This window comes from Sinocyclocheilus grahami, unplaced genomic scaffold (genome assembly GCF_001515645.1).
Source record: "Sinocyclocheilus grahami isolate Dianchi unplaced genomic scaffold, SAMN03320097.WGS_v1.1 scaffold441.1, whole genome shotgun sequence".
Classification (NCBI taxonomy): domain Eukaryota; kingdom Metazoa; phylum Chordata; class Actinopteri; order Cypriniformes; family Cyprinidae; genus Sinocyclocheilus; species Sinocyclocheilus grahami.
The window spans coordinates 733,814-747,913 of record NW_015505620.1 but is presented as its reverse complement, the minus strand read 5'-3'; the positions used below and the strand labels follow the sequence as shown (position 1 = coordinate 747,913).

At 44.2% G+C, this 14,100-nt stretch overlaps 1 protein-coding gene and 1 long non-coding RNA gene across 4 annotated transcripts in view; both read right to left on the bottom strand.

Annotated features, from left to right (window-relative positions):
• LOC107552136 (phosphoribosyl pyrophosphate synthase-associated protein 1-like) overlaps positions 1-2,935 on the bottom strand; it is a 20,282-nt gene extending 17,347 nt beyond the window's left edge. For all 3 annotated transcript variants that reach the window (XM_016233966.1, XM_016233967.1, XM_016233965.1), the window contains exons 1-2: positions 2,660-2,935; positions 2,505-2,557 (exon numbers count right to left, since the gene is read on the bottom strand). In XM_016233966.1, the coding sequence (XP_016089452.1) occupies positions 2,505-2,557; positions 2,660-2,742 (136 nt within the window). In that variant the 5' untranslated portion in view covers positions 2,743-2,935. The remainder of the gene's footprint in view (positions 1-2,504; positions 2,558-2,659) is intronic.
• A 9,084-nt stretch (positions 2,936-12,019) lies between these two features.
• LOC107552113 (uncharacterized) overlaps positions 12,020-14,100 on the bottom strand; it is a 2,918-nt gene continuing 837 nt past the window's right edge. The window contains exon 2 of the long non-coding RNA XR_001604834.1: positions 12,020-12,063. This is a non-coding gene — a long non-coding RNA (uncharacterized lncRNA). The remainder of the gene's footprint in view (positions 12,064-14,100) is intronic.

Below are 14,100 nucleotides of genomic sequence, written 5' to 3'. Positions count from 1 at the left end.
GACAATGATATATACATGATATTTATATAAACTATATAAAATTATATAAATTTATATATTTTCTGTTCCCATATCTTGAATTTTGTGATCATTCGAAATGTATTTTAATAAACTGAATCATACAGTGAAAGAAAGCACTGTAAATGCGCACACGCACTAGTCTAACCTACTACACTTCATCACACACTGTTTCTCTGGCATTTTCAAAGGCACGTAACATAAAATACTGTGGCTTGGCATGATACACAGTCTAATGGTCTAACGAAATCCAGTTTTAAACATCTTTTACTGTACCCATTGTATGGCCCTTATATGACCTATTTGAGCCAATGCAGATGAATGAAGTTATCTCAGGACGAGACCGCCCTGATTGTAAAGCAAAACGTGATTGGCTATAGCGAGATCATGCTACGATTGGACAGCGAATGTGGCTTTTATCTGATTGGCTTGAGTAGACGGTGGGTGGAGTCCACGTATTTGTGGATTGTCAGCACGTCTTGACGCAAGAAATGTTTCACAATTCGCAAATGCACAGGACGCGATTCACAAATGTGTGCGCTATCTACAAATGCACAGGACGCGATTCACAAATGCGTGCGCTATCTACAAATGCACAGGACGCGATTCACAAATGCGTGCAGCTATCTACAAATGCACAGGACGCGATTCACAAATGCGTGCAGCTATCTACAAATGCGCAGGACGCGATTCACAAATGCGTGCAGCTATCTACAAATGCACAGGACGCGATTCACAAATAAATGCCAGGCAAAGTTGTGGTTGTGACATAAATATATATTTGTGAATATGTTTTTTATTTGCAAATCTCATTTTATTTATTTGTGAATTTAATTCATGTTTGTGAAACTTTAAGATTTATTTGTGGATCTCATTCTATTTATTTGTGGATCATAATCTATTTATTTGGAATTAAGCAACAATTCTATCTCCATAATCACATACTGTACAGTTATCCATTTATTTGCAGCCTTATAAACGTAATCAGTAGGTCTCATTCTCTAAGCAGCTGAATCACGCATTTGTTAAAAAAAACTGCGTATTTGTATGAAAATATGATGTTTTCAAGAACAAATCAAGAACAAATAAAAAATATCAATCTGGATGGCCATATAATCATGTTAAGATGAAATTGTCTAGATAATTTGTATACACAGATATTTCACTTAAAATACATTTCATCATATACAGTGAAAGAGTACGAAAAGAAGAGTTACAGCTTGTATAAAACCACAGATACGTGTTTGTGCAGCCGGCCGATCAGAGATCTGAACCCTGGGTCTGTGTTGAAGGTGTCTGAACTGGTTCTGAGGACGGCACACTTGGCATTATTTGAAGATCCTGCTGCAGGTCTCTCAGCGTCATATGTTCACTGAGAGTCACGAAAGGCCGTAAAGTAAAGGCTGTGTCGAAAGCCTTATATGGAGATGGTTTGGGCACACGGCCGCTCATTTCCAATCCTCGAAATTCATTAACATTAGAACGAGGTTAAAGGGGTCATATGATGCTGCTAAAAAGAACATTATTTGGTGTATTTGGTGTAATGAAATGTGTTTATGCGGATTATAATGACTTATACTGTCTTTTTACGCATTGCATCGCGCCGCGTAAACATAAAACATGTCTGCATTTGTGATCGGAGAAACGACAAACAAGTGCTACTCTACACTGCTCAAAACTCACGTTTGAATCATCAGAGGCAAATCCTTTAAATATAAAAAACGTACTTACAGTCTGTGAGTCAGAACAGCCGGCATTGTAGTCTACTCTCCCAGGATCAGGAGACAGTCCTACATAAAATGTGCTGCACACATCTGGATATTTGGGTTGAAGTGTTCTGGAACAGTGTTGTAAATACAACTTAACCACTGATTTCTAGTCGTGTCCTCTTTTGGAAGACCAAACAAAGTAGTTTTGCTTTCACAACGAAACACACAGCGTCTTCACGACATGACGGCGGCAACAACAATACTACAGCGAGAATAAAAGTTACGCCTTCTTTCTTTGCGTGAACATTTGGGCGGCGTTATGCAAATCTTCCCACATAGTGACGTAGATATGTGGAGGCGTGTTAGGTAGGCGTTTTACTTTTATAAAGAATATCTCTTTGGATTTGAGACTTTAGTCTTTGCAACTTTACAGATCTTCTTTATGCACCAAGAGCTTGTAACACTCCAAAGAGAAAGGAACAATTGAAATCGCATCATATGACCCCTTTAAGAGCAAATGCATGTGCGTACGCACGCGTTGTGAGCTACGGGGGAACATTTGCGTGTGTACAAAATGCAATCATTAGTGACTGAGACCCGTTGAGTTGTGTGTGAGGCACTGCACATTATTGTTACGAACTGTGCTGACTTTGAGACCTCTGAAAGTTACAAATCAGGAAATCAAATAGCTGTAATGAGACATCTATTTAGGTCCATGTCAAAATGCGACAGGGTGCCAACAGCAGAGTATCTGTGTAAATAAAGCGTATTGATCACCTCTGTTTGACTCCTGGTAAACAACAGACTTGCCCAGCTCAACTCCAAGACGCCTGTGCAAACACAAGCAGACAATCAACACAGAAGCATCACTGCACACTCACACAACACCACGAGCAAGGTCTCTGTGGAGGATTGGGCCGCTGGGCACTTACTCGGTAATCTTCTTGGAGAGTTCAGCGCACGCCGGCGTGGAGTTGGCAGAGAAAACGCGGTAACCACTTTTCGCCACGTTCATGATCAGCTAACGGTAAACCTGAGACGTTTACAGGTCTAGCGCTACAAAGCCGCTGTCGTATCTAGGAATGCGAGTGATATAATAGCTGCTGAAGAAGTACAACAGCTGCTCTGCAGGTTCACTGTGGTTTCCAAACAACCAGCCGATTTCTTCTGCGCGAGGTCCGCTGCTGACGGCTCACTACAGCCGCCTGCTGGCCGGAGGACAGCTGCATTCAACCACTGCTAATAATGTCTTCTTCTTCGGTTTTATGGCGGGTAGCACTAAAGTTAAGGTGCATTATCGCCACCTACTGTATTGGAGTGCGAACCAGAGTTTACCTTTCATAATAAGAGGACAAAAAAATACAAAATGTTCCCACTAAATTCTCTTAATCAGCTCTGTTCTCTTAAGATACAAAAATACACTTTCTAGTCCATAAGTAAATATATTTTTGAAGCTTTAGGTTATCCACTCCCATCTTTCTAAGTTCATTTCGTTCATTAGTATACTTTTGACAAACACAAATAACATGTTCTACTGATTCCTCCATTCCACCGTGCTCACGTAATCCTGTTGGATGTTTATTTATTATTTTTAAGGTTTTATTCAGCATAGTATGCCCAACCCTTAATCGTGGTTAAGGTGCATTATCGCCACCTACTGTATTGGAGTGCGAACCAGAGTTTACCTTTCATAATAAGAGGACAAAAAAATACAAAATGTTCCCACTAAATTCTCTTAATCAGCTCTGTTCTCTTAAGATACAAAAATACACTTTCTAGTCCATAAGTAAATATATTTTTGAAGCTTTAGGTTATCCACTCCCATCTTTCTAAGTTCATTTCGTTCATTAGTATACTTTTGACAAACACAAATAACATGTTCTACTGATTCCTCCATTCCACCGTGCTCACGTAATCCTGTTGGATGTTTATTTAATATTTTTAAGGTTTTATTCAGCATAGTATGCCCAACCCTTAATCGTGTTAGAATATTTTCCTCTTTGGTGCTTCTTTGAGTTATTCTCACGACTGCTACTTCTCTCTGTATTTCATAAAGTTGATCCCATCTTTCTAAGTTCATTTCGTTCATTAGTATACTTTTGACAAACACAAATAACATGTTCTACTGATTCCTCCATTCCACCGTGCTCACGTAATCCTGTTGGATGTTTATTTATTATTTTTAAGGTTTTATTCAGCATAGTATGCCCAACCCTTAATCGTGTTAGAATATTTTCCTCTTTGGTGCTTCTTTGAGTTATTCTCACGACTCCTACTTCTCTCTGTATTTCATAAAGTTGACGTCCTGTATTTCCTGTATCCCATTTATGTTGCCACTCCTTAGTGGTTTACGCTTTTGCTAATAATGTCGAATCTACAATCCGGATTTAGCTGTTGAATTGAATAATAAGAAGAGAAGAAATGTGTGTGATTTATATATTGCTGTCAAGCAAGCAAATACATAAATAAACTATAACTATAACTCAACCACTGTCCATGACTGAATCTATTTATTTATTTCTTTTGAGTGTAATTAAATGAAGACTGAGCATTAGTGATGAACAGCTGCTGTTAACAAGCAGAATCACTGAAGGAAAGAGAAACACAAGAACTACAACTGACTTCAGCCACAGCCTTACATTAAATCAACTCAAATAAGACATGAAATATCTCAAGATCTGATTAAAACAGCATTACCAGCTTCACTTATTACTAACTAGTTTGATTTGATTTCTGTCAGACGTCTACTGAAGTTCTTATTGAGAATGAACTGAGGTTTAGATGTTGAGGTTTTATTAAAAGTAACGTTTCGTTTAATGCCAGTGTTTGATTTAGTCGGGCTCTTGTCTTGTGGGCATCTGTGTGTTTATGAAGCACATTTGTTGTGGGAAAAAATATGAATATATATTAATAGCAAAAACATCTGCACCCGCATTTTGATGCTGTTTATGGAAGCGAGAGAAGAAAAAATATAGCTTTTTCTTTACTCTGTAATATTCATGCAACTGCATTCTAACATATTGTATGAAATTAATTGAAGTCTGCCGGAAAAAAAAAAAATCCCTCTAACATTTGATCTGTTTTGGAGCTGATACTTGAGAAGGTTTCTATTTTGTTCATTTATTAATAAGCACTATAAGAGCACACCTTCCCAGAGATTGTGAAAGTAAACATTTGACATTTTGTTTTGCATAATTTTAATTTTAATGAAGTGATAAAGACCTGGGGAACTATTTATTTATAAAAAAAATACGTTTAACATTGGCAATATGTAACATTAAATATGCATAAGTAATTTTCACAAATGCATGCGGTAAATATATATATATATATATATATAGCCTACGAACATTTTGGACTATGGAATATTTTCATATGGAAATATATGAAAAATTATACATATTGTCCATATGCTATGGCATCTGTTTGTGATGTTATGTGTTATTTTTTGAGCATTATGTGCTGCTGTCTCGCTATAATGTGCTGGGACTGGTAGTTGATCTCAGCGTTTAATAAACGTTTATTTCTGTTGACTATGATGTATTGCTTCTTGTGATCTCCAAACTGAGCATTGTTTTGTTTTTGATGGGGGATTTTTTTTTGTTGCTTTGGTACTGTGGTTATACAGTAGCCTACTAAGTGTCTTTTGATTAAACAAAAAAAATTACATCCATGTGATGTCTGGCCTTTAAACACTTTTATATATTTTTTATATACTATGCATTCAAGCACATGTACAAAAGGACATTATTTAACTGATTATGTGTGTCACTGAAAGAAAAAAATAAACAAGCACAGACATTTTTTCCCTTAAAATAAAGGAATTGTTATGATTTTCATGTGCAAAAATGTTAACGAATTCTTTTTTTATTTCTTAAAGGGGTCATATGATGCGATTTCAATTTTTCCTTTCTCTTTGGAGTGTTACAAGCTCTTGGTGCATAAAGAAGATCTGTAAAATTTCAAAGACTAAAGATATTCTTTATAAAAGTTAAGAGTCAACCACGCCTACCTAAAACGGCTCGTGTTAGTCCCCACATGTCTACGTCCCGATTTGGGAAGATTTGCATAACACCGCCCAAATGTTCACGCAAAGAAAGAAGGCGTATGTGGCGAGGGGGGCGTGGTTTAGCTGAGTCTGCAGCGGGAGAGAGCGGTTGGAGAGAGCGGTGAGTAAATAGGTCAAGTGCAAAATTACATTCACCTGCTTCTCATTTCAGTGATTGGCCTGGAGAGACCGTAAAAGGCCACGGAGAAACCCAGAGTGGGAGAAAAAGAGACAGACTGAGGACTCGTGGGGAAAAGACTGTTGCCTGTGAGGTAGAGAATCAATTAAGTGTTGTGTAGTTCTGTTTATTTGAAGCGCATGTTTGTTTGGAATTGTGAACCAGTTATATAAATTACAACTTCTTCCTTCCTTTCCTCGAACTTTGTTACACTGGTGCCGAAACCCGGGAAGGGAGATGCAGGCCGCCGCTGTCATGCAGTCACCGCCAAGTTCGCCGTTTGCGGAAGTGATCCAATCGCTCGTGGGACACCACCAAGAGCAACATCAGGCGTTGCTGGAGATGTGAGATGACCAGGAACTTCGTTTCCGCGCTCTGGTACAGGCGCAACAGGAGGACTGTGAGCTGTTCCGGAGCTGGATGGACCAGGAGGGCCATCATCGAGAACCGCCGTCTGAATAAGTCCGCTGCTCCTGAATAAAATGGGGCCAATGTTGCTAGACCTGGCTATCTAGTTGGCGGAAGACCAGATGGTGGCGTGCCTTGGCTTCACCAAGATCGAGTTAGCGAATCCCTGCCAGCTGTTTCTTTCTCTCTTCCCCTAATATTCCCGCACTGACTAGCCCCCCCCCGTCCTGTTCCCTTTCCTAGGTCCTGTCCGGGAATCCCTCCTCGAGTCCCACCCTGGGGGAGGGCTGGGCTGCCTCCGGAGTCTGCCGCTGGCCCGAGAGCACCACCCAGGGGGGCGGTGCTGATTATGTGTGTCACTGAAAGAAAAAAATAAACAAGCACAGACATTTTTTCCCTTAAAATAAAGGAATTGTTATGATTTTCATGTGCAAAAATGTTAACGAATTCTTTTTTTATTTCTTAAAGGGGTCATATGATGCGATTTCAATTTTTCCTTTCTCTTTGGAGTGTTACAAGCTCTTGGTGCATAAAGAAGATCTGTAAAATTTCAAAGACTAAAGATATTCTTTATAAAAGTTAAGAGTCAACCACGCCTACCTAAAACGGCTCGTGTTAGTCCCCACATGTCTACGTCCCGATTTGGGAAGATTTGCATAACACCGCCCAAATGTTCACGCAAAGAAAGAAGGCGTATGTGGCGAGGGGGGCGTGGTTTAGCTGAGTCTGCAGCGGGAGAGAGCGGTCGGAGAGAGCGGTGAGTAAATAGGTCAAGTGCAAAATTACATTCACCTGCTTCTCATTTCAGTGATTGGCCTGGAGAGACCGTAAAAGGCCACGGAGAAACCCAGAGTGGGAGAAAAAGAGACAGACTGAGGACTCGTGGGGAAAAGACTGTTGCCTGTGAGGTAGAGAATCAATTAAGTGTTGTGTAGTTCTGTTTATTTGAAGCGCATGTTTGTTTGGAATTGTGAACCAGTTATATAAATTACAACTTCTTCCTTCCTTTCCTCGAACTTTGTTACACTGGTGCCGAAACCCGGGAAGGGAGATGCAGGCCGCCGCTGTCATGCAGTCACCGCCAAGTTCGCCGTTTGCGGAAGTGATCCAATCGCTCGTGGGACACCACCAAGAGCAACATCAGGCGTTGCTGGAGATGTGAGATGACCAGGAACTTCGTTTCCGCGCTCTGGTACAGGCGCAACAGGAGGACTGTGAGCTGTTCCGGAGCTGGATGGACCAGGAGGGCCATCATCGAGAACCGCCGTCTGAATAAGTCCGCTGCTCCTGAATAAAATGGGGCCAATGTTGCTAGACCTGGCTATCTAGTTGGCGGAAGACCAGATGGTGGCGTGCCTTGGCTTCACCAAGATCGAGTTAGCGAATCCCTGCCAGCTGTTTCTTTCTCTCTTCCCCTAATATTCCCGCACTGACTAGCCCCCCCCCGTCCTGTTCCCTTTCCTAGGTCCTGTCCGGGAATCCCTCCTCGAGTCCCACCCTGGGGGAGGGCTGGGCTGCCTCCGGAGTCTGCCGCTGGCCCGAGAGCACCACCCAGGGGGGCGGTGGCTAGTCAGTGCGGGATCCGCAGCGCTTCCTTTTTCTGCTCTCACCACGTCAGTCCCTTGATCCACTTCCTGCCAACAGAGCAGCGGGAAGGTCTGGACTGGCCTGTTGGCATTGCGGGGACCCAGGGCATTTAATTGACCGGTGCCCAGTGGTGGAGTTGGGGGCACTGATCTGGGTCCCGGATGACCCACAGGCTGCCCCCGGTCAGGCTGGCCTGTACCAAATACCTGTGAGTATTAAGGGAGGTACCTATCTCGCTTTGGAGGATTCAGGTTGTAACCAAACCTCGATCCATCAAAGCCTGATTCAGCTCGAGGCATTGGATAGAAGCCACACGGTTCCGGTCCGGTGTGTGCATGGTGATGTGGTGAAGTATCCTCTAATGTCCACACTGATTCAATTTCGGGGGCAAAAGCATAGTGTGGAGGTCGCAATTAATCCACACCTCCGGCATCCACTAATTTTGGGGACAAATTGGCCAGCATTTAATCAATTACTGGGATGTTTGTGTGTGGCTGTATCTTGTGGAGAGAAGGCTGGAGAGCGGAGCAAATGCGCAGGTGGGAGTGGCTGAACCGGGACCGCGGGATACTGAACCAGGGGAACAGAGTGCGAATGAGAGGCTAATCCTCTCTGAGCGTGATGATTTTCCCCTGGAACAATCCCAGGATGAGTCCCTAAAGCGGGCATTTGAACCGGTCCAATCTGTTCTCCTATCCCTATTTTGCCATTTTAAAGGATCGGTTATACCGAGTGACAAGACACTCAAAGCAGGATACAACCCAATTGTTAGTACCTAAAAGCCGTCGGGAAATGCTTTTCCAGGCAGCTCATTGTAATCCGATGGCAGGGCATTTAGGACGGGCAGCAACACTAAATCGTCTCATGACTCGATTCTTTTGGCCGGGCATTCACGAGAATGTGCACGGCTCGTTGTGAATGTCAGCTGGTAAATCCACCGGGCTCCCCAAAAGCGCCTTTGCGCCCTCTTCCTCTAATGCAGGCCCCCTTCGAAAGATTTGTTACGGACCTCATCGGGCCATTAGAATGACCGGCAAGCGGGCATCGCTTTGCATTAGTCCTAGTGGACCATGCAACACGATACCCTGAAGCAGTAGCGCTTCGCAACATTTCAGCGAAAAGTGTAGCGGATGCACGGTTTCGGTTGATCTCCCAAGTGGGAATCCCGAAAGAGATTCTCACTGATCAAGGCACGGCGTTCATGTCACGTACGTTACGCAAACTGTATGAATTGTTGGGCATTAAGTCACTTTGCTCCAGTGTCTACCACCCACAAACAGACGGTCTGGTGGAACGACTTAATCGCACGTTAAAAACCATGATTCGGAAGTTCGTTCATGAAGATGCCAAAAATTGGGACAGGTGGCTGGAACCCCTCTTGTTCGCTGTATGGGAGGTCCAGCAAGCCTCCATGGGGTTTTCCCCCTTTGAGCTTCTCTATCAGCTGGACGTCCTGAGAAAAACTTGGGAGGAGGGACCTTCAGAAAGCCGAAATGAAATTCAGCTTGTGCTGGACCTGAGAACTAAACTCCACACCTTGGGGCGGCTGTCAATGGAGAATTTGTTTCAGGCCCAGGACAGGCAGGGTCGGCTGTACAACAGGGGAACCAGGCTATGTAAATTTGCACCGGGAGAAAAAGTGCTTGTATTGCTTCCTCCCGGCAGCTCATATAAATAATCTTAATTATTTATATACATTTCCCTTTTGAGCTAATTTGCTACACCCCCTAGTGTTCCTACATCCATGTACAGTGTTGATCTGCCCACAGAAGAAGGTCTTACGCTAGCCGCAGCAGAGGCCGCAAGCTCACATCCCCTTGTTGATTTATGAACGCTACCACTGAAATACAGCTGTTGAGATTCATGTTGATCATTTACGTATATCTGTGTGCCCAAAAAAAACAACACCGCTCAAATGTTTCTGTATCACTTTTAAAAACCGGAAAGCAAAAATCTAAAATACCAGATTGTCAAAGTACAGCTGCTACAATATCACAAGGCTACTGTAAATCATGTTTTACATGAAATTTAACAGCTAATAAGATTTGACTATGTGAGTGTCAGTGAATCAGGCCACTACATGACTACATTGCCAATAAGTGACCATCTGTTTTTTATTTTTTCCTGCATTTTGTGCCATAAAAACATGCATCAGAAACGGCTAAATAAAAAATTGTCAAGGGTCAAAAGCCTAACTAAAGCAATCACTGATCATCACCATGTCTCTTAGCTTTACGGCCTAAATGTTGGCCAACACTTTGAGCTGCTAAATGTATGGATGGATATTGTAAATGTGACTGCTCCTTTGAAAGTTTTAAAACCGAAACCTAGAACAGATCAATGGCTTACCTCTGATATTCACTCACTAAGACACGCTTGCAGAAAAGCAGAGTGACAATGGAAAAGGGACAGACTTCATATGAGCTGTGTAAGACCTGTCTTCTGGCTTACCAGGCTTCTGCAAAGGCTGCCTATTTTCCCAGTTTAATTTTAAACAACCAACATAAGCCCAAGGTTCTGTTCTTATGACTTTGGTCTGAGCGGAAGGTTATTTGTCCTTGTCTTGTCTGTGTAAATTGTTCTTTGTTCGATACACATGGGTTTTGTTTTGACCGTTCGCCATTTGCTTGTTGTCTTTGTGATTCCCCTCGCTATTGCGATCCAATTATCTATATTGGCTACCATCACACCTGTGGCTAGTTAGTCTAATTTCCCCCTCTCTTTTAGTTCCTTGTGTGTGTGTGTATAGTCTTGTTAGACTGTTGCTGTATGTACTCGCTATGCTCCGCTCATGATCTACTTTTGGTTATGCCATGTTATGAATTGTGTTTTCCGAGGCTCCAACTGCACATTCGTTTCTGTTTGATTTCTTTTCAGCACTGATGCTGGGTCTCTGTGCGCGGTTTTCTCCATGGTTCTCCCTCTCTGCCTCGTCGAGTGTCTGGTTGCTCGTTTGGACTGTCCACCTCTTACTGTCTGCATCCTCTGCCCTGGATTATGGCTTACAGCCTTCTGCTCCTGCCCTGTTTTTGGGTTGTTGTTTTCTTGAGACCATAATGAACATTTGAGTTGAACCTGCAATTGAATTTGAGTTTTTCCCAGTCATTAATGCTTTCTCAAATCCATCTGTCAAAATACCAAATACTTCTACTGTATTGTGTGATAGCTTCTTGAGCTTTTTCCACTGATATAATCTCAAATTTAAGGCCCCAGGCAATAACCACTTGTAATGACCCTCTTCTTGTTACTCAGCCATTAGCCTCATGGGAGGCTTTCGATCCCATTTATCTACAATCTCTGACTGAAATTGCCACCCTCAAACCTTCTTTCAGTTCTTGTGATGTAATATAACCTCGGTATTTCAAATTGTTAATTGAGTCTGTTGGCCCTGCTCTACTATCTTTACTGAAATGTTTATTAACTGACTCTGGTCCTGCATGCCTGAAATTGGCCTCCGTTACTCTTTATTTGCTCAAAAAGCCTTCCTTAGACATGTTTTAAATAACTACCGACCTGTTTCTGTGCTTCCTTTTATGTCTAAGGTGCGTTGTGTTGTGCCAACTGCAGTCTTTTCTAAATCTGAACCATATTTCTGAGTTTTCAGTCAGGTTTTAAGTCTTTTCATAGCACTGAGCAAGGGTGTACATTTGCTTTTGACATTAGTGGGGACATGACAGCAGAACCCAACCTACTGCTCCAAATCACTCATAGTTTTGCATAAAATCACATTTGTCCCAAATTATTGAAGCATCTGGACCAATCAGACTGTCACGAATCCTGTCCATGGACTTCCGTTCAATCACCACCAGAGGTCACCCTTTCATTACATTGACTCTCGCACAACACAAACTGTTGCATATCACCCCTGACTGCATACCCCATCATTCATTGCACTGATTGCACAGCTGTTTCATATCACTCACTCACTATATAACACTCACTCAAACTACCATTCTCTGCTGAGTATTGTTTATCCTGTTCCCTGTTCCGAGTCTGTGTTTCCTTGTTTTGCCTTTGCCTCGCCTTGCCTGTTTTCTCGGTTTCTGATCCTTGCCTGTTTCCCTGGATTTATCCCTCTCGTCTCGCCCCTGTGATTCTGTCTGCCGATCATTGACCTACGCTAGGACTATTCTTGTTTTGCCCGCCTCATACCTGTTTGCCATTGTTCGACCCTGCCTGTTATGACCACGTCTCTGAAATAAAAGCTTGCAGATGGATCCTCACGTCTCGTCAGCCCCGTTACAGAGTACTCAGCCCAACAAGGATCCAGCGGCTTTTCCAAAGGACATTGGCCAAGTATGGACACGGCAAGAATTTTGTTAGCCCTTAAACAGTGCCCCCGATCTTTGGAGAACCATATTCGAGAGTTTTTAGCCATCGCTCACTATTCTCATTTACCAGACTGTTTATTGATAGTTTTTCTGCGATGGCATAAATCAACCTCTTAAGTCTAAACTTAGACGCGATGGTCCACGTTCGTCACTCGCTCCGTTAATGGATTATGCCTTGTTGACGGTTGGATCTTTGTTTACTGTGGGTGTCGTGGAGAAAGACCGCGACACAGTGTCTGTGACTGAAGTGGCGGCTGTACCAGAGCACGCTCACAAAATGGCGGCGACAGCGGAGCCTGATCGCAAAATGGCGGACACAACAGCACTCCGTCATGTCACAGCTGCCCATCTTGAGTCCAGTCAAGTCACAGTTGATCACCATGAGTCAGGTCAAAACTGATCTTCCTGAGTCTAGTCCCAGTTGATCAGCATGAGTCAGGTCTAGTCACAGTTGATTGTCCGGAGTCAACTCAAGTCACAGCTTCCATTGCGGAGTCAAGTCTCAGCTGATTCTGCCAGAGCCTCGTCACGTCTCCGCTGATCTCCCAGAGTCTTGTAACGTCTCAGCTGTTTGTCTCGAGTCACGTCACATCACAGTTGATCACCCAGAGTCACGTCACATCACATCTGTTCGCTCTGAATCCTGTCACTTCCTGTCTGTTGCACCCAGATCCTATGGGACTGTTCTTCAGTATCTCAGACTGACTTCCAGTGTGGAGGACCCACCGCTGGTGTCGGCATGTGCAGCTGGCATCCCTAAACCAGCGCTCCCAAACCCTTCTGTTCATGAACTCATTCCCCTGTCTGCAGCACTTCCCATATGGGGGGTTGCTGTATGGTGTATCTGGGCCGCGTACTCCACCGCCGTTTTGCTAGAGGCAGCGGCACTGGCTACAAAATCTCCAGAGGTGACTGCTTACGCTGCAGAACCTCCCGAGGTAGCGGTGTCCGCTGCTGTGATCCCAGAGGCCATGGTATCCGCTGCAGTCTCTTCAGAGGTGGCGGCACATGCTGCAGAACCTCCCGAAACGGTGGTGCTCGCTTCAGCTCCTTGCGTGGTGGTGGCGCCCAGCAACGCACATTCAGCCTGTCCTGTTCCGGCTAAGGAGGTCGTCTGGGAACTCTCATCCCATCCTGTCACGGCTATGGAGGCCGTCGGTGAACTCTCTGCTCATTCTGTCACGGCTATGGAGGCCGTTGGGGAATCCTCATCCTGTCCTGTCACGGTTATGGAGGCCGTTTGTGAACTTTTGTCTTGTCCCGACCCAGCCAGGGAGTCTGCCTCTGCACGCTCAGTCTTGTCTATCAACCCCAATATTCTGTCTGTGTTGTCTGACTCCGCTTTCTCGTTGCTACAGTCTCCGCCATGGTCTCCTGGTCGGAGTGGTTCACCAGGGGGGTTTCCTGTTTCCTCTGCTCCGCCGTGGTGGTTCTCTGCCCCACCGTGGTGGTCTACTGTCAGGCTCTGGTGGTTCTCTGCTCCGCCGTGGTGGTTCTCTGCCCCACCGTGGTGGTCTACTGTCAGGCTCTGGTGGTTCTCTGCTCCGCCGTGGTGGTTCTCTGCCCCACCGTGGTGGTCTACTGTCAGGCTCTGGTGGTTCTCTGCTCCGCCGTGGTGGTTCTCTGCCCCACCGTGGTGGTCTACTGTCAGGCTCTGGTGGTTCTCTGCTCCGCCGTGGTGGTTCTCTGCCCCACCGTGGTGGTCTACTGTCAGGCTCTGGTGGTTCTCTGCTCTACCGTGGTGGTTCTCTGCTCTACCGTGGTGGTCTTCTGCTCCGCCGTGGTGGTCTACTGTCTGGCTCTGGTGGTCTTCTGCTCCAC